General features: G+C 46.8%; 1 protein-coding gene across 2 annotated transcripts in view; it reads left to right on the top strand.

The window, feature by feature from the left end:
• WDR70 (WD repeat domain 70) overlaps positions 1-26,214 on the top strand; it is a 235,032-nt gene that overhangs the window by 206,693 nt on the left and 2,125 nt on the right. For both annotated transcript variants that reach the window (XM_053657359.1, XM_053657358.1), the window contains exons 14-17: positions 7,343-7,443; positions 9,039-9,118; positions 11,055-11,171; positions 13,141-13,303. In XM_053657359.1, coding sequence (XP_053513334.1) covers positions 7,343-7,443; positions 9,039-9,118; positions 11,055-11,171; positions 13,141-13,303 — 461 coding nt within the window. The remainder of the gene's footprint in view (positions 1-7,342; positions 7,444-9,038; positions 9,119-11,054; positions 11,172-13,140; positions 13,304-26,214) is intronic.

The following is a 26,214-nucleotide window of genomic DNA, read 5'->3' as shown; positions in this document are numbered from 1 at the left end:
TGAAGGGCCCATCACATGCTGTTTTAGGCCTCACACGTCACTGAAGGCAGAAGAATGAGGACAGAAGGGGGGCTGTCCGGTTTAACCGTTACCCATTTTCTAATGCCATTTAACCTTGGAGCAAAGGGCAGCTGCTTCTTCTTGGTTTCACTAGTTTCAAAGAAATGCTGTTTACTGTCTTGCTTTCATTTCTGGTCCTTTTTGAACAGTAGAAATGTCAGCATTTTCCCTTTTCGTTAAACAGAAACTGCCCCACCCCTGCTCACTACACAAGAGTTTAGTGTTTTATTTAATTGGTGTTTCAATGTATCTGTATTCCCTTATATAGACATAATTGCCATGAATGGCAACACCGGGTGAAGAATCAGGCGCTGGATAATACGACTCTGATGGAGAAGCATGCTGGACTCCTCTATAGAACATCAGAAAGGGAGAACTTGATTTTGTAGATGTTTAAAGGTGTTCAGAATGACACACTGTTCTCTGCATAATGTATACGCATATAATACAATAGTAACAAGTGTCTAACCCGGCACCATGTTTCACCACTGGTAGAAGACCACGCGAGGGGCTTTATGTCTTGTGGAATTTTTTATGACCGTGTTTCCTCTCCCAGCCTGAGTCTGATGAATGATCTTTGGGAACAAGTTTTCCAGCTGTTGTATCAGGACTCTGGCCAAACTTCCACCATTACATATCACGTGGGAAAGAGTGAGGTCTCTGATGAACACGTCTCCCAGGGCAGTGTTTTTCCCTTTTTGGAGTGACAGGTCATGCTGTGTCTTGGATGAGAGAGGTTGTGAGACCTCCAGAGAGCTAAATAAGAGGGTTGATTTGCAAAGCGTCTTTCCCTCCCCTATGTGAAGGTGAACAGTGCCATATGTGTCCTGGGTAGCTCATCTTTGAAGAATTAGCTTTTCTTCTACATTTTTGGTTTTTCATACTTGACAATTTCCAAGCCCTGATCATTGTATTTCCTATCTAGTAGCTAGGGATTTAATCGTTTTTTCCACTTACGCTTTGTTCATGAACATAAAGACAGGATTTATGGTTGCGGTCTTTGTGCCCCTCTCCGCTGGCTCTGTGTGGATCGATGGAGAGAGGTGACCTTAGGTAGTGCCGCCCAAGCTTTGCCACCCCTGTCCATGAGAGATCATGTGACACAGACAGACGGGGCTGGAAGTGCCTTGCGTGAGGCTCCAGCGCACCAGGCCCCTCTCGGGCCGAGGGGCTCCAGGTCTCGGCACACCTGCACGCCCTGGGTGCCTGCAGCAGGAAGCTCCACCGAGTGTCGGTTGGGACGAGCTTCCAGGAAGCGCAGCTCCTGGGGGGATCTCGGCGGTGTGGGCTCCGCCGGGGTGTCTGTCGCTCACTCTGTGGACTCTAGCTCCCAGACTCTCGTTGGTAAGAATAATTGCCAGATTTTCTTCAGTCGTAATCTGTGCTTTCTTTGCCTTTATAAGTTCTTCTCAAATAGCAGGATTGGACCGAACTAAAATTTAGTGTTTTGAATTAGGTGAAGAAAATTGTGTTTAATTTTCTTACCCGAGACTTTCCATTTTCTCTGAGAACGTTTTCCCGTGATGAAATTCATTAGGCAAGTTTGCTGTCAGATGCAGATGGGACTCATTTAGTGCCAAGGACAACTACCAGCTTCCAGATTTTTGCCACTTTAGCACTTACCTTAATTTTAGAGCAAAGGCTGTAGGTGAACGGATGTTAATACATGCATTTTCCGTGGGCTTGGTGAGAATCAATTTGACCATTAGATGACAGTTTTTAAAAAGTGTGATCTGTGCATCTGCCCCAAATGTTTATGGCAGGGGCTGTCCTGTAGCAGCCCCTACACTGACTGGTGAAAGCGCTGTGGCATTTTCTCCTGTTCGATTCTGTCTGGTTTATGGAGAGAGGATTAGCTGGGGCGGGGAAGGGAGGGGAGTGAGGTTTCCAGCAAAGCGGGACAGTCGCTGCGGGCCTGCCCTACCGCGGGGCTTCTCTGGAGCTGGAGGAGCTGGAGGAGGAGGTGGGGTAGGTGTGCACTTGGAGAGCAGAGAGCATGTCTGTCTTCAGTCTGTGCATGCGAAGGATGTCTTTGTGGGGGGCACGTGGATGTTGAGAAGTCTTATTTATTGGAGGCTGGAGCCGGCTCACAGGCTTGCTTCCTGACGTACAGAAGGGTGAGGCCGAGACCCCCGGCCTGTGTGCGCTGCAGAATCACCCACATTCGGGGGAAGCAGGCCTTGGGAAGACAGGACAAGGCCTGGAGAAGTTTGGAGAATTCTCACTCACCCCTCTGCCTCCCTGGCTCAGGATTTGCATCTGAGAAGTGGTTTTCTTTCTCTGTGAAATAAAACTTTGAAAATCTGAAGTTCTTTCTCCAGTACTTTTCCATTTTCTCCGGCTTCTTTTTATTTGTCTTGGACTCACATCTTGATCTGTGTTCTTAGCCTTGGGGGTCAACATGCTCGCACACGACTGTGCCTGTGTGCCAGGGAGTCTATGCCCGGGAGGCTGCCCCCGGACAAGTCTGCAGGACGGTGGACAGTCTCCTTCACGGACAGGTGCAAGGCCCTTTATTTGAAAATGCTGGCAAACGCTTGTTCTCCCCAGGAATCACTGAGTTAGCATATCCATTCTTGGACTTAGTGCCAAAAACAAAACAGGAAAAAACCAGATGCAGTTTGGTTTACAGTGTGGGTCAGCAGCTGGGAAGGATCAGGAAATGGTGTTTCATCATAATCGGGTCTCAGATATAAAATTACGAAGCATGTTGGGCTTCTCTTAGCCTGTGAAGTGGAAAAGGGGTGGAGTTTGGATGTGCATTACAGACGCCTAAGATGTTACGCAGGCACTGATTTCTTTTGTAGTAACATTTGTGAACTGGGTAGTGGTGGGCTTTCTTCCTTTACGATTTTAGTAATGCCATCTGCTTTTTAATATAAACTTGCTAAGATTTCTACTTCTGGGTTAGGTCAGTTTGAAAGTGATATAAACTCTCCGACATCCCTCCCTCCCCATCTTCTAAAACAGGACTCGGTGTAATGAGGTCGGATAAGGGGACCAGCGTTGCGGTGGGAGGAGCCTGCCCAGTGGGAGGAGCCTGCCCAGTGGGAGGAGCCTGCCCAGTGCTCCCAGCTGCTCTGCTGCAGGCCTGTGGCCTCGAGAAGGCTGCCTGGCCTCCTGCAAACCTGTTTTCTTCTTGTGAAGGGGAAATAAGTTTGCTAATTTTGTGGTATTGTTGTCAGGATTCAGTTACTTTAAGTAACGACAGTGCAGATACCTAATAGTTCCCTTCCCAGCACGTTCTAAAATACGAATTTATTTCTCTCGTTGGTTTAATTTTCCATTCCTTATTTGCTTCCATGATTTCACTTAGAGTAAACCCCCAAACGACAGAAATAAATTACTTGGGGTTTTTCATGGCCTTTTCACTTTTGCTCAGGGGTAGTTCCAGAATTCCCGTTTTGGAGTTTTGACACTGCCTTCTGTGCACGGTGCTGTGTTCTGCCCCAGCCCACCCCCCTCTCTCCTCTGGTCTCTGTGGAGAAGAAAGATCCCTGTGTCGAGCAGGTAAAGTCTGGTAACTTCCTCCTTGTCATCTTGCTCGAGATCTCCAGCTCTGGTTTGCGTCCCTTCGGGCCTGCTGCGAGGGCTGAGTGCTTTGGGGCAGGTGGGCGTTACTCTGCCTGGTCAGCTACGAATGCTAAAATGAAGGTGGGCTTCGGTTTGAAAGACTAAACCTAGTTCAGTGCTCAAGTGGAGTTCAGCTTAGGCAGCTGAGGGAGGACATTAGCTGTCCCATGTGTTTTAGTAAGATGAAATAGATAAGTGTGAGAATAAAATGTTTTATCAATTTAACTAAGCAAATTGGTGGGTTAAGACAATGCAGACTGATTTCAGGGTCTAGTTCTTTGCTCTGCAGTGGTCTGCTGCCATTCGAAACTCTTCACATTATATGTGAAGGCTTTCGCTTTGATCCTTGTAGACCTCACGACCTTCTTCTCCGGCCCTTTAATTCAGACTCATTTTCTTCATTTGCTGCATGGTTCAGTAAGTCTGTGGGTTGGAATGCATCAGACCCGCAGCTGCAGAAGCACCTCTTCAAGGGCAGAGGATGGAGGAAGTTGGGTGGGTGGTTGATTGAGCGAATGCACTCTTTCACGTGGCTGTAGCCTCGTCTGTCTTCTCATGGTTCCCTGGGCTTCTCACAGGCACGTGTCCCATTGTTGTAAAGCAAAGCCTGGGATGTGTGTTTGACAAGTTAGCAGCGTGGCCGCTCTGCTCGCTCCCCAGCCTCGCCGCCGTCTCGGGGATTGTTTGGTTTGGCAGGTGGCCAGCTCTCTGCTATAAGATGCATTTCCTTGACAGGGCGGAGTGCGGAGCCGCATTAGCTGCAAAGTTCATGAAGTTTAGCTAAACACACACAATAAATATTAATAAACAAAAAAGGCCCACCCACCTTTGACTTTGAATTGTTTCTTCTTTCCATGCCCTGGAATCCCTGAAGTATTTGATTAATAACCAGCCTTTAGGGTAATTGAGCCATAAGTACCCTTTGCCCGAGCCAGACGCTCACAGAGCCCACAGTGGCTGCAGTGGTGACTCACCACCGCAGTGGATGGACGCAGCTCTGGGGTGACTGCTGAGTGCCAGGGGTCTTGTTTGCCCTCTCCTTGCTTCTGTATGGAGAGGAGTGTAAATGTGCTTCTCCGTGAGAGCTTTCGTGGACCGTCCAGGCGTGTGTGTGAGAGCTCTGAGGACAAAGGTCGTGAGCAGGAATGGAGACGCATTGCCCAAGCTTGCGCTCCCTGGAAAGCAATCAGACATTGGTCTGCTCGCCCGGGCAGGTGCCTCTCTGGAACATTTACCCCCTCAGCACGGAGGGAGAGGGAACAGTAACCTGCTGCCCCTGGAAACTGCCCGTTTGGCTGGGTGTCGTGGAATCTACCAGGCCTACATTGTGGATCTTTTCCAATTCTGCACCCTGCTCACTTGAAAACATATTCGAGAACCAGTAATCTTAGACTGCTCAGCCAGACCTCTAGAGAACCAAGCAAGAGAAATAACATTAGTACCATTAAGGTTGGCTCCAGGGCCAGATGTGAGTGGCTGAGGTTTCTGAAGGAGGAAGCCCCCTTGCTCTGTCCTCTTGCCCTCTGACTTGGGCACATTCCTCTTAGGCCCACACGAGGAGAGACCCGACCCGAGAGCATTCGTAGGGTACTTGAGTATAATAATAGTCTGGGGAAATAAAATTACTCCTCATAGGTAGTAATATTTTAACTTGAAAACAATCTCCAACTCCAGTTGGTGGAGCAATCATTTAGGCACGGGTGAACTGTGACTTCTAATTCATCTCTTCAGGGAAAATTTACTGAGCACCAGACTCCAGTCTAGGGACTTGGGATGCACAGCCACAGGAAGCAGACCAAGGTCCCTGCCCGTGTGGGACATACGTTCTGGTGGGAAAGGCAGGATGATAAGCACAATTAACAATAAATTACATACTGTGTTAAAAGGTGATATATGCTATGGAAAAAGAAAAAGCAGACTAAAGGGAGTTTAGAGTACAGCTGTGTAGCGGTAACACTTAAGCAGAGACTTAAAGGAGATGAGTATCGGCTTGGATGGACTTACTTTAGAAACAGGTTAGGGACTCATGTTTGTGACTCTGCTCACGTTCCCACGTTCCTGGCCTTGTCCCACCCCGGGGGCTCCAGGGGTCTGGGGATGGTTCTCAAGTCAGTCTCGGTGGCGGAGCACCCACGGCTCAGGCTGTGCTTTGCAGACCCTGAACTGTCGATGCGTTTAATTCCCTCCTACCTGCCAGGCAGTTTTATTGGGAGAAATGTACAGACTATGTGCAAAATATTGATGGCCCTCCCCCAAAAGTCAGCCTGTATATGGTTTTATGATTTATGATTTTTCAAGTTTTCCTGTTAATAGTCACTCACTATTATTTGTGTGAATATTAAAATATATATTTATTTGCCTTTAAGTGCCTGCGCCATAGATTTAATAAAAATTGTAGAAAGACAACTTAAATTGTGAAAATCTACCCATCTAGCTTACTCTCCCTCATACCAACAAGGAAAACACAGCCATTCTGGTGTGATATTTTCTCAGTAGGACGTTTCAGCCCTCTTCAGTGGTTCTGCCAGCTACGAGTTAGAAGTCCTGCCGGCCCCTTTGCATTTCCTTCTTATTCTTCAGGAGTCTGAGGAGAGGCTTGGCAGCCATTTAAACTATATGCATATTTTTAGCCAGTCAAGTGGGAGCCAGAATTTCTATCTAAGGGACCTCAGAGATTCCCAGGGAGTCTGTCTTAACAAGAGTGAGATGGTTAGGGAAAAGAGACCAGCGAGTTCAACCCGAGGCAGATCTGGGAGGCAGAAACTCCCTGATTCTCAGTTTACTCTTAGAGTAGAAAATGGCAGTGTCTCATTGTGCTCTCTTTCCCTTCGTCCTCGTGCGTTGCTTGGTGCGTGCTGGGTTGTTAATACGGGTGGAAGTGATGCTCCCACACATTTCTTACTCCACCGCAGCGAGAGCGGCAGACCTAGCACTCGCGTGTGTTCCTGTCAACTCGAGCGACGTCTTTGCCCGTCCCTGCCCTCCGTCCCCACCCTGCTCTCGAGCCGGGGACAAAAATTAAAACCAGGTAGCGGCTCCACGGGTTCTTTTCAACCCCGGAGCACCACTCACTTTCCTCACAAGGAATGAATCGAAAGGATCAGAACTGCTGTGACCCGTCTCTTAAACAGCTTTGCACTAGGTTCCTGTCCAGTCTCTGCATCTGCATCTCTGCTTTGCTTCTGCTGCTGTCCTGCTGGTTTGTCTTGGAGATGGGGCGGGGTCCTTTGGTGCCTGCAAGTATGTGTTGTTCCTGAGAAAGCTTTATGAGGTTTGGATCTCTGGGAGCTGAAAACAGCAACCACCTGGCCTCAGTCTGCTCTGCAGAGCAGCATGATGTGTGTGTGGAGGCACGAGCAGCAAGGCCCTGCTCTGCCTCAGAGGTCGCAGGACTGAGCTCCGTGTGAGGGGCACTGCAGGCTGTGAGCCCCCCCGAGGTGGTGGGGCGGGGCTCACAGAGGTCCGGAGCAGAGAGGAAGGATGTAGGGAGAGGAACGTTGTTGTTATTTTGATGGTGTCACACACAGAAGTGACATTATGGAGCTTAACTTCAGGAATAGGATCATGTGGGTTAGAAGAAAACGTCCTAAAACTTAGAGTGACCGTTTCATTTGGCATTCAGTTTAGTAAAACTAGCCATCGGAGTACCAGCAGGCTTTTCCGAGTCTGTATTCGGCCCCTGTTGGTTACCATGCCTTTTCCTTTTCAGAGTGTGGTCCGCTGCCTGTGGCATCCCAAGCTGAACCAGATCATGGTGGGAACTGGAAACGGACTGGCCAAAGTCTATTACGACCCCAACAAGAGTCAGAGGTATTTAGAAGTGATGCCTGTTTCAGAGGGACGACAGCGGCTGGGGGCAGGGCTTCTTCATTTCACCCTGCCTTTATTTATTTCCTCCTTTGATGGGGAGCCACCCTTTTAGAAAACGCAGCTGGCACAAAGTGAAGCCTCAAACTTTTAGCTTTGTGCTTTAAAGAGGATTTGGATGTCACCCTTGATCCATGTAGAATTCAAAGTGAAAGTTTCCTGGGGATTTGCAGTTCTCTAGCTGAAATGTGGGGGGCAGGGGGGAGCCCTGCCCACTTTGCATACCACCCGGGACAGTGGCATTAGCAGTGATGCGTGTCAGGGATTAGCAAAGCAGGGCACCGACCACTTACAGGAAATGGGACCGGCTGGTCCGTTTTGTTCCCTTTCTGCCTGTCCTTTCATCAGGTACTGGTTGGGATGTTCGGCAGGGCGGCAGTTCTCTGCCAGCAGAAAGGACAGCAGACACTTTCCTCTGCAAACCCCATGCCCACCCCAAATGCCAGGCGTAAGCACATCAGTGTGTTTCAGAGAACTGCACTCAAAGCACAGTTGGTCCCTCAGTTCTGCCCCTTGTCCACGGGCGCAAAGACGGACATGGAGGGACATGGGAAAGGATGGTGCGATTCCTTTCTGCTGGGCTACGGTGGTTGAATACTTCTTTCTTTACAGTAAGCCTTGGTTAGCTAGTACTAAAATTCACATGCTCATTTCTCTGAACCCCCCCGTAAACATGCTTTGAGGGCCCACAGCCTTACGGGAAAGGAAACCCATCCTTTGTTAGTGAGTGTTTGTTAACCACACTTTGGCTCTGAATGGAAGCAGACAGTCCTGTCTCCCTTCAGAACTTTCGGGACTGGGATTGGAGCCCTTGTCCTATTGAAGAAAGCTATATATTGTGGTGTTTAAGAACAAATGGGATTTTGTTTGCTACCGAAATTGAAAATGCTAATGTAACTAGGATGAGAGGGAGCCCATTCCACTCGAAGAAACGGTGAACTCCATTCTGTAGCCCTGTTTGGGAAGCGCTGTCTTTGGAATCTCTAAGAAGCCTGCGGATTTGTATTTGCTTCTCCTGAACGGGACGGCCCGTATCGCTGGGAGAAGTGACATGTTGCAAGCGGGCTGTGTGGTTAATCCCACGCATTCCTGGGCTGCAGCCCCTCGGCCACACTGCCATGCCAGCGTGGTCCCAGATGCGTGTGCTCAAATGCCACTGGGGGTCTTGACCACCTAGAAAGAAAGATCACTTTCCTCTGGGACATCAACAAAACTTTGAACCCTCTGTCTGATCATCAGGGTGAAAATGTTGATTAGTGTTATTAATATCTCCTTAAGATTTTGATTTTAGGTTATTTCTATAAAGTTTTCTATAAAGCAGCTTTCTGCTGCCCAGTTACTTCTAGAGGAACCCTTCCTCTCGGTGGCAGCTGCTGACCGGCAGGCCAGCTTTCCCACACGGGCCTTCCTGCCCGTCGCCATCCCCAGAACGCCGAGGACTGGGAAGACGGTGTGCACAGAACACGGTCTGGTGCTTGCAGCACGGACTTCCCTTTCTAAGCCCAAGTAAAGAAAATGATACACTTTTCCCTCCTCAGGGGAGCGAAGTTGTGTGTGGTTAAAACCCAGCGGAAGGCGAAGCAAGCCGAGACTCTGACCCAGGACTACATCATCACCCGTAAGTAGTGCTCACAGGCCTCTGGATCGTACAGCCCTCTCCTGTGCTGGTGCGGTGTTGGTCGCAGGGCTTCAGAGACAGGAAAGGCCCCCAGAGTCGGGCATATGTTACAAAATATCCCCTTCACGTGGACGGGGCGGCGAGTGGTGCAACAGCTAACCCCCTTAGCTTGTGTGACTCATCACAGACACAGAGTTGTTTCATGTCACTTTCAACCCCAAATGGAAAAGCCTGTGTGAGCCTAATGCATTACTCCATCGCGGCCTTTTAGAGAATAACAGTCTGTTCTAAGAATAAACAAGAAAGAGTGTGGGTCTTCGAATCAGGGCAGCTGGATCTGTCCAGTCCAGTTACTGGCTGGCAGTGTGAGGCTGGACAACTGAACTTATCAGGGAGGGAGGAGACTGCGGGAAGGGTCCCCCCATCTCCCTCTGAAATCCCGTGACCAGGGGCTAGACTGACTTAGAGACTCTTCGGTGTGAAATTAACTACCTGGGGAATGATCATAAGTCTTACCAGGACACAGTGGCTTCTCTGGGTTCAACACACAACTTTGTTAATCTGGCAGATTCCTGTCCCCTGGAGGCTCAGTGTCAGGTGGTGGCTAGGAAGGAAATCTTGGATGCTCTGGTCCTCAGTGGATGCCCCTGTGGACTCTCTCAGTGTCTCAGCCCAAAGCCCAGGGGGCGCTGTACTGCTGGGTTTTCTCCCTGGGGCTGGGTCTCCTGTGAGACCGACTCCCTTGGAACATAGGGTCGATCGGAGGATCCCATGACACTTTCTGCAAGAGTAGAAGTGTTAAAGTCGGTGTCATAACCCGTCTGGCTCATGTAATTACATGCGGCCTACTTACATTCCTCCAGTTGTTTGAAGTGAAAAGCTATTTTTCCCCCTCCTAAAAATACTGTTGTGTCGTGTTGCTGGACAGAGGGACAGGCAGCTCTGTTCCCGAGCTCCCCTGACTCAAGGCGGGCCTGCTTACCGGGTGCGAGGTGCGGTCCTGGCCCAGGCCGGCGTGGGGTGCAGGGCGGGGGCACTGGAAGCATGTTGGAGGGGGTGCAGGTATTTCTGCCATACGTACTGTAAGCTCCTTTTAGATCCCTGTGATCCCCCCGCCTGCCTCTCTCGGTCCTCTGGAAAAAAGCCTTCCCTTTTAAAGGAGGTTTTGATCTGCATGCAGGCATCCAAAGAAATTGTTCAGGTGCTTTTTTTTTGGTCAAAAGGGAGACATTTAACCCCTCCCTCAGCCCCCTGCAATCTGCCCCTCCCCCCCAGAATGTCAGTTTTCCTTGTAAACTCGTACACTCGTTTGCGTCCTGAAATGTAGTTATCACACTGAGCAAACGAACAGCTGTTACTGGACAAACACTGCTCTGGTTTCACTGTTTTGTTTTGTGCCCCACGTAGAAGTAGGAACAAGTCTCCATCAAGGGAGCAGCCTGTGCCTTCATGCCCGTGCCTTCAGAGCAACCTTTATCCCAGTTTCAGAGGGACAGTGCTCCTGCCTTCCGGTGGCTGGGCCCTGAGAGGTGGTCACATTTCAGAGGCGTGTGAAGTGGTTCCAGTGCTTGCCAGGCATCCGAGGGAGCCTGGGGCCAATCCGATGGGTGCGTCTAGGTCTGTAAGGAGAGAGAAGAGGCTGTCCCACTAGTGTTTCTTCTCAAAACCACGGAAATCAAGTCTCACTGCCACCCGGGCTTTGGGTTTGGGAAACGGGGGCCTCACCAGGGTTTCCTGCGTGGCACGGGTTGCCGGGAGGGTGAACAGTGAGTCTGGTCCCAAGCTGAACTGGCTAATTGGTTGCAGTAAGACGGTCTCTTATGATCAGACTGTTGCAATCAGACTGTATGCATCTTTTAGTCAGTCATGCCTTAGCTATGATTTTGGGTGGAAGGGTTATTACTCAGTGAAATTTTTCAAATGTGCCTTCTCACAGCTCACGCCTTGCCCATGTTCCGCGAGCCCCGCCAGCGCAGCACCAGGAAGCAGCTGGAGAAGGACAGACTGGACCCCGTGAAGTCTCACAAGCCCGAGCCCCCTGTGGCAGGCCCAGGTGACTACGACTTGGCTGGTGACATGCAAAGGGGGTGGGGGGCAGGGCGGGGTAATTCACATAGAGTTGGGGCAATCTTTTGGGCCTGGATGCTTCTTTGTCTTCAGAGGGATTTTACTAAATAGGTGTTTTCAGACATTTTCTTCAAAGCATCAAAAGTTTTGGCTGAAATACATGAGGCAGAATGCACTGTGTGCAGCTGGTGAAAGGGAGCTGCCCGCTGTAGTGCAGAGGAGGCCTGCAGGCCTGTCTGCTCGGCCTGTCTGCCCTGAGCCCTGTGGGTCACCTGTGGGTGACCTCGGTGGAACCCTGGGGCCCCCGGGAACCACTGTTCAAATTGCTGCTCCCAGCGTCGGCTCAGTGTGCCACACGGGCACTCGGAGCAGAATCCAGGCAGGGATGGCTCTCACACAAGGCGTAACATGGCCACCGTTGGGTTCCGTGTCGTGAAGTGGAGCTGCCCTTTTCCCCAGAAGAGGAATGAAAGTCCTTAGAATTTTGAACCAAGTCGGCACCGGAAGACAGCCATCAGCACTGGCAATACTGCAGCGCGTACCTGTCCCAGAACCCCACTTCCTCTTACCACCGCACAGCTTCCTCCCGACCTGGGCTCCCCGACCTACAGCGTTGGACTTGCTCGTTCACCTGAACCCGAGTTCGGGACCTGCCGCTCGAATATTTTTCAGACAATTTTCTCTGCCACAATCCTAGTCAAGTTTCCTGAAATAATATTCTGGCCTGGATTATTGAAAAACCCTTCCAACTGGGCAGCTTATCTCAAGTCACTCTCCCCCCACCTCCCCTGCACGCACCCCAACTGGGAACACAGCCGCTGTTCCCAACTCCTCCGCATCTCTGTGGCGGCTGCCCCCGCATCTTCACGAGCCTCTGTCTGGGTGCAGTGCCAGAGATTCGGCGTTCTCTGCAGTCCGACTCTAACACTTTGGAGCCCCCACCTCCCTTCTCCGCCTCTGGCCTCCTGGTGTGACTGTTGGTTCACTCAGGTCCCCAAACGCCCATTGAATTTTCCTTTCTCTATTTTTGTGTGTAAACCATTCTGCTCATTGAAAATAACCTCCTCATCCTCTGAGCTTCCCAGCTTGGACTCACCTCTTCCTAAGACCCCTTAAGCCACCGCAGCCCAAAGATCTCTCTCCTGTTGTAATGACTGGTCATACAAATTCTTTGGCAACTAATTATTTCTGGCCTTATTTAGTTAGTCTCTTTGCAGCTTGATTTAGAAAATTTATCTTTTAGTGTTATTTGGCTTTTCATGTGTCTTTAAAAAAATCTTCCTGAAAAGCCATACATTTCTGAATGTCGGGTGTGGTGGGGAGTACAGCCCTGCTCTCGCAAAGCCTCTGTCGGCCGACGCAACTGCGGTGCAGTGAAGTGACGTGAGCCAGTGCGTTCTGCCCATTTGTTTTCTCTCCAACAAGGTGCTTGGAAGATGGTGAGCCCTGTGATGTGTTTGTTGAAAACTAAACTGGCAGCTGACAAATATTGGTTATTTTGATTAGTTGAATTTCAAGTGATCAGGTCAGAACTGAGGAATTTTTTAAAGGTGTATATATAACAAACTCCTCGTAATTCTTCCTACATTGGTGTCATGTAAATTAAACAGCAAAGATATAACAAAAATGTCTCTTTTAATTTAAACGTGTTACTGAGAAGTTGAGGTTTAGTGATTTCCTGCTTTGGTGGTGATTATCATAAATGAGAGCCGAAAGGACAGTACTCAAGTACTCTTGAAATTCGTGTGCTTCAGACAAGTCTGAAGAAGCCCCGGCGTGCTCAAGGTCTCGCAGGGAATAACAGAAACCAGGCAGACCTGAGGCTCTGACCCACTCTGCCATCCATTTAAGGGGCTGCCCAGCCCTGTCGCACATGCAGAGTGTACGCGGGCTGTGTTATATATACATCGTCACACCTGTTAAGTTTCCGACTTGGGCTCTTCCCTCTGAAACAGGTCGCGGCGGCCGGGTGGGGACCCATGGGGGCACCCTGTCGTCATACATTGTGAAGAACATCGCTTTGGACAAGACCGATGACAGCAATCCCCGGGAGGCCATTCTGCGCCATGCCAAAGCCGCGGAAGACAACCCGTATTGGGTTTCTCCAGCATACTCCAAGTAAGGAAATCGCCTTTTCACATAGAAAAGTTGTCAGGCTTAATGAACTGGGAAGAACATAACAATGTTCTTTGAGGTTCTAACTTCTCCATTTCTGTTTATTCTTGAGCATGAAAAATAGGCCAGGTACCCATACTCCTGAAACCTATTCCTGTGTTCGGATCTTGGCCATCTAAAATGGTGAATTTTCAAACGAGGCCGGTTCCACCAGAGGGACAGCCTTGGGTAAACCCATTAATCATGCGAAGCCCATGCTACCCATGATGAAAAAAAAATCACTGCCTGTCTGCATTCCCTCGTTGGAGGAGGGCTAAAAGCAGATGAAGGGGCGGGGTTTGCAGGTCTGTTGCCAGCACTGATGGTTACTGTGGAGCCGTGCACATGGGCACCATCGCAGAGGCAGAGCAGGGCCTGCTCCTCAGAGACCCAGAAGCAGTGCCACGGGGGGCGGGGGGTGAACACACGCGGTTCTGCGAGCCCCCAAACCAGCCACATTTATACCAGAGAAAGGCATCTTGCAGAGTTTCGGGCTCTTTCGTTTTTTATTGTAGAATAATTCTAGACTTAGAAAAGGGGCAAAAACAGTACAGAGAATTCATGCACACTCTTCACCCAATTTCCCCTGATGTGAACACCTTCCATAACCATAATCCAATTTAATGAGCAATGACACAAAATTAACATTGGTATAGTACTGTTAATTAAGCTACAGACTTTACTTGATTTTCCCCAGTTTTTCCACTAACACCCTTTTTCGGTTCTAGGATCCTCTCAGGGATCTGAAGTTGCATTTACCTGTTACCTCTTGGTCTCCTCCAGCCACGACAGTTTTTCAATCTGCCTCGTCCTTCCTGACCTTGGCATTTCCGGTGAACACTGCCCTGTTATTTTGTGCACTTTCTCTCAGTGTGCCAGGAATAACATGGGGGTGACGTATCCTTCTCACCGCGCCACACCAAGGGCTCCGTGTCGCAGTGTCTGGCGATGGGTGATGCTAACTCTGGTCACGTGGATTAGGAAGAGTGCCTGCCACAGTTCTCCACTGTGAGGCTCCTGTCATTACACTCTGAGTTAATACATTTCCGAGGGTGTTGCTTTAAGGCGATGCAAGTCCTGTCTCTGCTTTGATCATCCGTGGGCGTGTTTGCCTGCTACAGTTAGTACCGTAGTGTTCGGCTAACGGTGGCTTTCCAGTTCCCTCTTTCCCCCAGCATTTATTAATCAGAATTCCACTGACAGGAAGAATTGTCCTTTCCACATTCCTTCACTTTTTCAAGTGTTTTTCGTATCAGTGTGGACTTTAAGATTCTTACAGGATAAAATCCAGTACTATCATTACTAAGTTGGTTGCTCAGATTGGCCTGGCTTCAGCCAATAGAATCTCCTTCAGAACGGCTCCTGTCTTCCTACATCAGGTCCCTCTATTTTATTTATTTATTGTTTGTTTGTTTGTTTTAGCACTTCCTTACTTTCTGGCACCAAAGGAGGTTCCAGGCTCATCTTTATTTTTCTTACCCTAGTCTTAGAACCAACCATTTCTCCGCAGATCTCTGGTTCTTGTGGTTGGAGAATGATGTTTAGAAACCGAGTGGTTGGTGCTAGTTGTGCTGATTACCTCCACAGAGTCCTTGCTTCTAGGTCCTCTCAGCTGACACAACTTGGAAGTACACGTATGCACGCTGACCTACACATGTACACGCATCTGTGTTTCTGTGTCTGGCTATCTGTATTTGTTTTGTATTTTAAAGCCACGAGTATGAACTGATGCCTGACTTCAGTTCTATAGCACAGGGTTCATTTACCCTGTCCCCCTTTCCTTATTTGTAACTTCTTCTCCTGATAGTGAGACACCCAGATATCATTATCTACACGATGTTATTTGCTCAGAATAACATATTGCAGTTTCAGAATTGCTGGCCCCGGGTGAGAAGCACTTTCCCGAACTCGATCGCGGCACTCCAGTGCAGTGTGTTCTGTCCTTTCTGGCCATACAGCGTCCAGTGAAGGTGCTGTTTTCCAAAGTCACTTGGTTTAGATCTTCTCCGCTCTGTCCATGTGCTTATGTTATTCAGTTGAAGTGCAGTTAGGCTCACTTGTCAGTGTTCTCATCCGCTTGTCGGGTTTCCCCGTGTTCTGTTATCTGGGGTGGTTATAGGGCACGCATAGCATTACTGTGGTGCTCGCAGTCAGAGCTCCAGGAGACACAGTCCCTCTTCATCCTGCTCCCTGCTCCGACCCCCCTTTTCAGTCCCCATTTCAGTCCTTTTCCCATTCATCCCTGTAAGTAAACAATCTCTTTAGTTTCTGGCTTAACTTTCTTTTTTAAATTTTATTTATTTATCTTTAGAAGGGAAGGGAAAGAGAAAGGGAGAGAAATATCAGTGTATGGTTGCCTCTCGTGGGTCCTCTGCTGGAAACTGGGCTGCAACCCAGGCATGTGCCCTAACTGGGAATCGAACTGCGATCCTCTGGTTGGTTCACAGGCCCACACTCAACCCACTGAGCTACACCAGCCAGTGCTGGCTTAACTTTCTTATATTTCTTTTGCACAAATGAGCAGATATGTATTGTTTTACATCCCCTCTTTTCTTGCATGAGGGATATCAGGGTATAAATACTCTTTTGGGCTTTGCATTTTATTTACTTAGCAGTATGCCCTGTAAATCGCCCTGTATCAGTTCATAGAGTTCATGCTCACGCTTTGCCGTAGCTGTGTTGTGTTCCACTGCATGGATGTGCCATAGTTTATTCAGCCACTCTCCTATGCATAGGCATCCAAGTTATCCCCAGTAGTTTGCAGTTACTAACAATGCCTCATAAATTTGCGCATGTATATTTTTATATAATTGGAATTGTATTCAGGTGGGTTTTTTTTAATGTGTTTATATATTGCTAAGGCTTTCTTATCAATTATAAGAAAGCTGGATCCTGATTACTTTTTAGAACATTAGTATTCTGGAAATAAATCCATTATGAACCAACCCAACTTACATGTTATATTGATATCATTCTGCTGTCTGCTAATTATGATGAGCCGCTTTGCATAAAAGAAAAACACATCATCTCAGCTTGGGTTCCTTGGAAACAGACTCTGAGATAAAAGATTCTTACAAAGGTGATTTCTTAGTAAGTGTTCCCAGAAAAACCGGCGGGGGAGTGGAGAAGTGTAAGGCCAGCGGCGCCCATTCACAGTCGGCATGCCCCAGACAGTGCGGGTGCAGCATCTCTGGACCAGCCCCGCACGGTCTTCCAGTAGCTAAGAGGGTCACGTGCAGGCCGGCCAGCTGAAGAGTGTGCATGCAGCCTTCACGTGTGCGGAATTCGTGTGCCCAGAAGCTATATTACTGCCTCACGGGCAGTCATTTAAGCTTATAGATTAGGCCTCTGTTGGCATTTCCGTTTTTAATGGAATATTTTCTGTTATTAGAAAATTTTTATATTAAAAAAACTATTTTAGAAACATACCAAAAAATTAGCTGAGGAAAGAAGCGTAGACAGAGCCATGGTTTAAAATTCACTGAACATAGTGAGCATCATTTTGATAGGAAACTGCTCCTGATAGATGTATAGGTGTCTACACACCAGGTGAACCATTGAGGTGTCTTCGCAGATACTGAAATAGCACTGCCTGCTGGTTATTGACTGATATTAGTAATACACAATTCAGACGGAGACAGTGTTGAAGATCTCACTTACTACAGCAGAACATGAGACATGGAGAGAGAACTTTCAGGACCTGCTGGATAGCAAGTCATTGGCAGAGCCCAGTCCAGGGAGCTGGGCTTAGCATTTCCAGGTTATTGTTCTAACTTCCAACAACTATTTTGATAAAGGATCAGGCTTCAATAAATTATGTAATTTTCATGTAATACACTTCAAGTAACACTGATGGAAAAAATTCATCAGTGTGAAAGGGTAGACAATGGAAATTCGAAAGCTCCCCTTTCACGTTGACCCCCAGTTTCTTCATTCTGCCCCTTAGATGTACTGCACCCCCCCCACTGGAAGATTCTTGTATTTCCTCTGGGGGGCGGTCCATGTAGAAATAAGCAGGTGCATGCTGAGACACATTCATCATTTAAAAACAGTATATAGCGTGTTTTACAAGCTGGTTTGTGTTGGTTGGTTGGTTGGTTTTTTTACTTAGGACATTGGACCAGATCCAACCGTACATATCTGGCTCATGCTTTTTACTTTCTTGGTGTTTTCCATTGGTGGACATACTTCTCTACGACCATCCTCTATTGAAAGACATTTACATTGTTTTCAGTCTTTTGCTTTCATAGACAGAACTACATTTAATGTCTTTGGACAAACGTACTTGCCCACACATGCAAAACTTTAGAAATAAAATTGCCAAGTCAAAGGGTGTTTGTGTTTTAAATTCATGTAGACAGTTCCCAGTTTTCCTCTACAGAGACTTTTTGGCCCACTTACCCAGTGCCTCCTGCCCTCACCCTCACTAGGAGGGTGTTCCTTTTTATCTTTGCCAACCTCACAGATGAAAACTTGTATTCTATGGTGGCTAACTTACATTTCTGCATTTTAAAGCATTTTTTCACGTATGAAAATCCTTTTTCTTGTGAACTTCAGTTCGTGTCTTTTGTCCATTTGTCTATTGGTTGATTGCTCTTGTTCTTATTGATTTGTAAGAGTTCTTGATAGTAAACACGTTGCACATCATATACTGAAAATACTTCTTAGTCATTTTTATTTTCTTTGTGTATGGCATTTTCCCATGTGAAAAAATGTATTTTAATGTAGTCAGTTTTAGAAATTTTTTCTCTCGGGTTGTGTTTTAGGTAGGAAGACCTCCACTATGTAAAATTGTTTTTATTTTATTTTTTACCTTTGACCCTCTGCAGCCACTTCTCCCTCTCCCCACCCCTACTCTCTAACCACCAATCTGTTCTGTCTCGGAGCTTGGTCATTTATTTATCGGGGGGAGGGTTTCACATATAGGAGATATCACACAGTATTTGTCTTTCTCTGACTTATTTCACTTCACAAAATTATGTAAATTCCCCATCTTTCTGTTTAATGCTCTTTTAAGAGTTAAGTCTTCACTTTACCTGGAATTATTTCAGTGATGTAGGTATCTTCATGTGCTATCGCCGGTGCTAAATAAATTGCCACAGACTTGGTGGCTTAAAGAGCAAAACTTGATTATCTCACTGTCTGGAAGCCAGGAGTCTGACGTTAAGGGGTTGGCCCTTGCTGCACCCCCCCATGGAAGCTCTGCGGGAAAGTTTGCTCCGTGCCTCTTCCAGCCCTGGAGGTTTCCCGACCCCCAGGCTGGTAGCCACATCACTGCAGGGCCTGCTCGGCCTTGGCCTGGCCTTCTCCTTGTGTGAGCCTCCTCTTCTCTTTACAGCATACCTGCGACACCGCTGGGGTCTGCCTGAGATAATCCAGCATCATTTCCTCAGTGTAAGATCCTTAATCACACCTGCAAAGACCTTGTTCCAAGTCAGGTAACAGTCACAGATTTCAGGGACCGAAGCCAGACATTGCAGGGAATGGAAGGGATCTTCCCGGTGTTGCATGATAGAGCTCAATTTCATTTTCCTCGTTGGTTAGCCAGATGTTGCAACAATTTTTCGTTGAGCTGGCTTAATTTTACTCATTGAATTGAAATGATTTCTTTATTATACATATTGGACTTTCATTAGGAATTTTAGCTAATTTCTGGGCCCTCTGTTCTGTTCTGTCGGTCTGTTTAAGTATCTGTTCCAAACAGTTTTCATTATTGTAGAGCTGCCTCTTGTCATTATTCTTTTTATCAGAATTTTTTAATAAATTCTGGCAGGTTTCCATGACTATACTCTTCATTATACAGGGCGGGGGACAAAATATCAGAATTTATTTATACAAAATTGTGTATTTATTCTTACATGTTGAAACTTCAGTCACCTTCAAGGTACCCTTCGTTTGATGCAGTACACCTATTGAGATTTTTTTCCCACTGCTCAAAATGCTTCGATTTTGATGCCTTTTAGTGCTTCCGCCATTTTTTGTTTCACCTCTTCTACATCATCATGTCATTTTTTTGGTCAAAAACTGCTGAACACTCAGCGTGGTATGGGATCTTACCTTCTGCTGAACGTGTAACTCCTTTGTGTATGGAAATGCCAGGTGGAGATCTATCTATCTATATGTATATCTCTCTCGATATATTTATTTATTTATTTATTTATTTATTTATTTATTTATTTATTGTATAAGTTTTATATCCGGCATATTTACTGTGTTTTCCTATTGTATTAAATAATTTCTTACTTCATTTTCTTGGGGTTTCTAGGCTTAAAATTATATCATATGCAAGTAGTGAGAAATTTACCTCCTCCTTTCGACCTGCCATTTCTCTCCCTCGTCTAACTGCATTGACGGGGGTGGCGAAGACACTGCTGAGTGACATCGGTGATAGCACACACCCTCTTCTCACTTGAACTTTAACAGGAGTGACTCTGTTAGGTTAAAACACGTAATTGCCCTTTTTATAGGTGGGAAAGAGTCAAATAGTAGTAATTTCGCATTACTCAATTTAATGGTATTTCCCCATAAAGTGTGATAACTTTTGAAAACAGAAAATTAAGGAAGAGTCCATGGTTTTATTTATCTATCTATGTATTTATTCATTCATTCTGTAAAGATTTATTGACCACCTACTAGATGTCAGGTACTATTCCAGGTTACAGGGTTACGGCAGTGTTTGAAGCGCTTGTATTCCAGTAGACAGAGAGAGACAGTGAATAACTCCATAAATGTCGGATGGCAGCCAGTAGGAAGGAGAAAACTAAAATAGGGATGGGGCATATAGAGTCACCAGGGAGAGAGAGGGGTGCTCTTTTTAGATAGGGTGACCGGGTAGAACCTCTGCTGAAAAGTCATCTTCCACTGGAGGCAGTGGGAGAGTGAGCCGGGCAGCTGTCACAGGGCAGGGCATCCCACGCCGAGAAAGCACCATGCGGAGACCAGAGAGAGGCACGTTCACCCGAAGTCGGTGCTGAATTTCACTAAATTCCTTCATCGTCTCCTTTGGAAATGATCCTATGATTTTTCTACTTCGATCAATGAATATGATGAATTATATTACTGAGTTTCCTAATGTCGAGTCATCCTTGCATCTGTGTATGACCCTCCCAAGGTTATGGCGCTTGAACTGTTTTGAATACGACTAGATCTCCTTCATAGGGCTTGGTAGAACTCACTATGACAGTGTCCACGCCTGGTGCTTCTGTGGAGGGGAGGGTGAGTAGCAATCCCGTCATTTCTCTTTCTTTTCTGTTCCTGCATGGTCTGTTTGGATTTTCTGGCTCTTCTGAATCTGCTTGGCAATTAACATTTTCTTAGAAAATCATTCATCTAGATTGTCAGCTTTCTTTCAATAGAATTAGTTGAAGTGGACATTGTTTTTGTTCATTGTTGACCATTACCTACCGGTATTGTCCTGCATTGCAGGCGATTTAGTTATATTCACAGTTAAATAACGTGCTAGTTAATAGTTGCTCTGCAGAGTGGGTTGAGCTGGTATTGGCCTGTGCTCACCGTACAGGTGAGGACTCTGAAGCTTAGAGACGGCAGTGGAGCCATGAATCACAAGTAGAACTAGACCCCGTTCCTTCTGATCCACGATGTGCTGAGCTTTCCAGAGGACTGTGCTGGTTCCTCATGCAGACCTTTCTGCTGCTGCCTTTCACTGCCCTCTCTTTCCCTCCACCCAACTTTGTCACCTTACATTTATTGCATAATAAGTTCATGGCACGGTCTGTCTGTGGCATGTGATTTGTTAGCCAGAACTGTGGGGCACTTTCTCCTGTGCTCACCTGCTAGGGTGTACGGTGTACTGCCAAGTGCAAAGTGTTTGAAGGGAAGCTAATATTTAAAAGGATCCTTTCAGAAAGGTCACTGTAATTGAGAATGTGTGTCTGGTTGTTTTTCTTCACTGCAGTTGACTTCTGTCAGTGATGAAATGAAGATTTACTGCATTGTACTTTGTCACAGAGAAGCACAGTTAGACCCTGCACAAACCTCCCTGCTTGCGCATGACATGTGCTCACCTTTGCTCTCCAGTGACAATGACAAAGGGTCTTTGAGCGCTTCCCATGTATTGATTGAGTATGTCGGCTTCATTTCTGGCACTGGCCATGTAATAGGCATGACAGCTTTAAGACACAGCGGGATCATGGAGGACTGTTGTTCAGTTGCACACAAGTGGATTTGATTACAGTTTCTCGTGAAAAGATGTTGCTGGAAGGAGGGGAGGGGAGCTGGCTGGGGAGGGGGCAGAGTGGAGACCCCAAATGCTCTTAGCTTACACACTAGACAGGGACAGACATGTGTGGGACCTGGACCCCAGCCAGGGCCTGACAGCCTGACAGCTCTCTCAGCCACGGTCACTGCTCTGGCCTGACGAGCTGCCACTGCTGCTGGTTCAGCCCGTGTAACTTTCAGTGTGCCTGTCTCAGCTGGTACGGGAGACGGGGATCGTGTCTGTTAAAGGATGCGTTTAAAGCTACGTTGAGGTAGTAGGCAGTAGAAAGCAGTCCCTCTCTGAGTGAGTAAAGGTTTATTTGTGTCAGCAAGACATAAACCTACAGGGAAAAATGTACCTTTTTTCCTGAGTTGTATTTAGGTGACTGATCATCACCGACCACCACATTCCTACGTGAAAGCCAGCGTTCTCCCCCAGTGGTTTTGTGGGTTGTCTGTGTCGGAGTTGAGGGTGGAAGTGCAGAGGCTGAAAATGCGGATTTCTAGGCCCCGCCCCAGACCGACTCAGTGCGTCTGTGGCCTTGGCGTTGGGAATTTGCGTTTTAAGAAGTTTCCCCGGGTGATTATTTTACACACTGAAGTTTGGTAATAATACAGAAGTAATTATCTGAAATAGACCAGAAGTGATTGCCCCTAAGAAAGTTCAAATGTTTATCATATATTATTTTGATTATAGAGATTCAGACTGAAGACAGATTACATAATAGAAGTATTTCCCTCAGGATTTAAAAAATAGCAAGTGGCTATGATATATTTAATATACAGATTATTTTATTGAATATGTTCTAAATACAACATTTTAAAGGTAAATTGATTATATGGAGTAAGAGGCATCTGATAGCCAAAGCAAGGTATATAATAATAATGTTATTTTCATATACTTACACCTTGCCAGGCTTGTTTAAAAATGTTGTGTTGTCCATTTAATCCTCCCAGCAGTCCTGTGAGGTAAGTGATATTATTGTCCCCATTACTGATGAGGAAATTGAGGCTTAAACTTGACCAAAGGTACATAGCTTGCTGGTGGCAGAGTTGGAACTGGAACACAGTGGTCAGGCTTCAGCGCCAGACTTCCTCCTCTGACCACTGTGGTGTACTGCCTCTTGTCACCAAGCAGCTGACAGTACTCACCGGGAAAGCTGAGTGACAGCGAGGCTGAGGAGGCCGTTGAGTGAGCCGTGAGGGCCCGGGAGCCGCGGTCCTGGACTTCAGCTGCTGCACTTCCCACCGGTGAAGCCCGAGAGGAGGGCTGCAGCAGCGCTGCTCAGCTTTTCGTGTGCGTTTTGGGGGGACATGGTGGCACCCACAGTACATACGTTTTGTAAATGTGAGCTCAGAGAGGGCAGTGCCTGGTTGTGCCTGGGCCGTCTCAGGTCTGTGTGCTCTTGAAAGACTTATTCATTCATGGGGGTGGGGTGGATGGGCCAGGGGTGGTAGCAGGGAGGTGGAGACAACTGTACTTGAACAACAATTAGAAAAAGAAAAGATTTAATCATTGCAACCTGCTTACCCACTTGGCGATAAGGCAGCCGGTGAACGGTGACCGTAGAGGGCTCTCTCCTTTCCCTTCGCCCTTCCTCTGTTCCCAGCACATTCGGGTTTCACGCAGGCGCGTCTCTGCCCTCGCTCTGCCCTCCCCCTCTCACGCACACCGTTGTGCGTTAGTGTGCCCGTTAGTGAGTCTGAGATGTCTTTATCTGTGTTCCAAAATATTGTTGTTGGTTTCCTGAAGAAAATAGAACTTTCTTCATCTAGAAACATCTTGTTACCTCTCATCTCCTTTATGTGTCTCTAATATATTGTTTAAAAAATTATCCTTGATTAGCTCTTCACCAGAAAGAAGGGACCATTTCAAGTGGAATCTTTTGGTCAAACTCTTTATTTAGTCTTAATAATTCTGCAATTGTGATGATTGGGTCAGAGTTCATCAGGACTGTCTTCATTCTGCCAGGGCTAACAAGTGTGTCAGATTGTCCAGTCATGGCTATAATTGGCCTTGGCTTTGAGATTCTCCTTCATAATAAACAGCAGGCCTTGCGCCAGAAAAGCTTGTGGTTTACACTCACATACTGATGACTAACTATTTATTACAAGTGGTTTCCCCTCATACTCATTCCCCTGGAGCTCACTTTATGCTTTTTGAATGAATCATGTCAGAAGAACATCCTTAATTACAAAGAATGTGACCTGTGGACCTTTCGTTGCAGCTGAAAGCATTTTGAGACCTCAGCTTGGCCCGAGGGCTGCAGGCGGAGCGTGGAGGCCTGGGGGAGAGCAGCAGAGAGAAAGGGCAGCCCAGCGCACCCGTGAATCTCCTGCACAAACAGTGCACCCCCAAAGTGCCCTTTTAGACGCTTGCAGGGGAAATCTGTATTCATTACTGACTATTGCACACGGAATTCCGTGGGCTGGGAACATTGAAGGTGGGACTCCGTTGCTTTTGGGCATCTGTCTCTTCTCTGTAGCCCACAGTTGCTGGCAAAGGCTCTCTGTGTACAAACAACTTGGAGAATCCAGTTTTTGTGATGTTCCAAGGGGAAGTTAGTGAGCACCAAGTATCAGATAATCGTAATTTATAAATTTGAGGAAGACATTTGCTTAAGCTTTTATATTTGCATCATGAAATAGTATTAGCAAATAGCTAATACTATTAGAGTTTACTGAGGCTAACCCAAAATAAAAACGCTTCAGCCCTCCTCTGATTGGCTTATCGAGTGGTTAGCATCTAGAACGTGTTGATATCTGATCTGCTCTTCTTTTCCCAGTAACTCGAGTAGGCAAGTAGACACATGTTGTCAAGTGAAAAACCTTTTCTGCTCACCGAGTGAGTTAATCAGACTGGAAAGCAAGTTTCACATCAGTCTTCTGTACGTTTAAGTTTCCAGTTAGCACTGAGAATAATGGGTGAGTGAGGGGCGTGAGCCAGTGGTCAAACGAACGGTCTAGATAAAGCTGGTCTCAGCGAGGCGGGTACTTGGCTGGCTCTGTCGGGGCTGTCTTGTCCCCGTCAACCTGTTGAGGACCCATGATGACTGTACCTTTGACTGAAGGAAATGTTCTCTTCCTCTTCTTTGTCTCCAAGTTGATCCCTTTATAGGCTTTTGGTTTGGGCATCTGAGATAAATCTGCCATTCAGCTGTAAAGTTGAGTTAATGGCTGCCTGTCTCTGGAGAAAGGAAATGCAGAATTCTGGAGAAACTGATTAAATAGAACAGGTGGGCAATGGAAACGCTGTCTTGAGGTGCTAGGATACATTTCCCCTATGTTTTCTTCTCATAGGTTATAGTGTTTGCTCTTTGGTTTAGGTCTTTTTGAGTTAATTATTGTGTCTGGTATAAGGTAAGGGTCCAGTTTTTCCTTCGTTTTATGTGGATATGTAATTTTGCCAACACCATGTATTGAAAAGAGCCCAGTTCTTACTGTAGGAGACCATTCCTGTGTGCTGTGGGCCCAGCTCCCACTCGGAGATGCACAAGACCCACGCCCATGGATAGGTTCTCCCGTGGAGAATCAGGCCTGCATTGTACCTGGGCTGCTTTGGGTCTTGCTTTTTGCTAAAAACTCCCTCACCAGGATTTATGGCAAACATTTACTGCAAAGTAACTTCCTAAAATCCATGCTAAACCTTCCAAGGAAGAGTGAACCGGTTCAACCACTTTTCCCCTTTTCATTTGCAAATATTCCTCTTCTGTGACATGATTACCAGCATCCTCTCCTTTGTTGTCCGTAAAAGGTAACCACCTAAAGCAACCTGTGCATAGTAAATGAGGACCATCATGTAATGTGCTGAGAAACCCAATAAAGGTTGGTCATGACAGAGGCCGCGGCTTTCGCTCCCCTTCAGAGAAAAGCCGTGCTGTCTCTTTTCCTCCACCGGACTCGGTAGTCCGTGTGAACGTCTCATTTCATCCATAATGACGCGGAGACTGCGGGCCGGTGTCCACATCCCTTCCACTTATTTTTACCTGCTTGGCCAACAGAATAAAAGAACAGGTGGGCAGCAAGCATTGCTGGGAAAATTTGGACACCGGTTTGTGCCTTGATTTGGGCAATCTGGGGAAGGGGAGCATGGCTACGTGAAAGCTGCGTGTCATGATCTGATGTCACGTACACATAGTGTGACTTTTTTGTTGAGAGTGTTGTTATTAGTTCAAAAGTGGAATTTAAAATAAATTCTGTGGAGTTTCACAAAGAGGACGATTCCACCCTCCAAACCAGTTGATGTCCTCTAAGTTAAAATAGCCGGAAAGGAAATGGAAATTGTGTGGTGTAAACATAGAAAGTGAAGCTCTGGCCGGGCAGCTCAGTTAGTGAGAACATCATCCTAATACACCAAGGCTGCGGGTTCGATGCCTGGTGAGGACACATACAAGAATCAGCTAATGAATGCATAAATAAGTGGAACAACAAATTGATGTTTCTGTTTCTCTTTCTTTCTAAAGTCAATAAATAAAAGCTTTAAAAAAGAGAGAGCAAAGTAGAAGCCACAAAAATCTTTTAAAAAATAAAAATAGAAAGTCACAGTGTAAATGGCTGTGATGTACAAATTTACTCAGTGAATTTTGCTGAGTTCAGGGCTAGAGGAGGAAAAAGTATCCCCTTTGAAAAACTAATCTTCTTCTTTTGTCTTGGCTGCC

This window comes from Artibeus jamaicensis, unplaced genomic scaffold (genome assembly GCF_021234435.1).
Source record: "Artibeus jamaicensis isolate MK-2021 breed Jamaican fruit bat unplaced genomic scaffold, CSHL_Jam_final scaffold_369, whole genome shotgun sequence".
Classification (NCBI taxonomy): domain Eukaryota; kingdom Metazoa; phylum Chordata; class Mammalia; order Chiroptera; family Phyllostomidae; genus Artibeus; species Artibeus jamaicensis.
The sequence above is the reverse complement of the archived record's forward strand: the minus strand, read 5'-3'. Positions and strand labels throughout refer to the sequence as shown.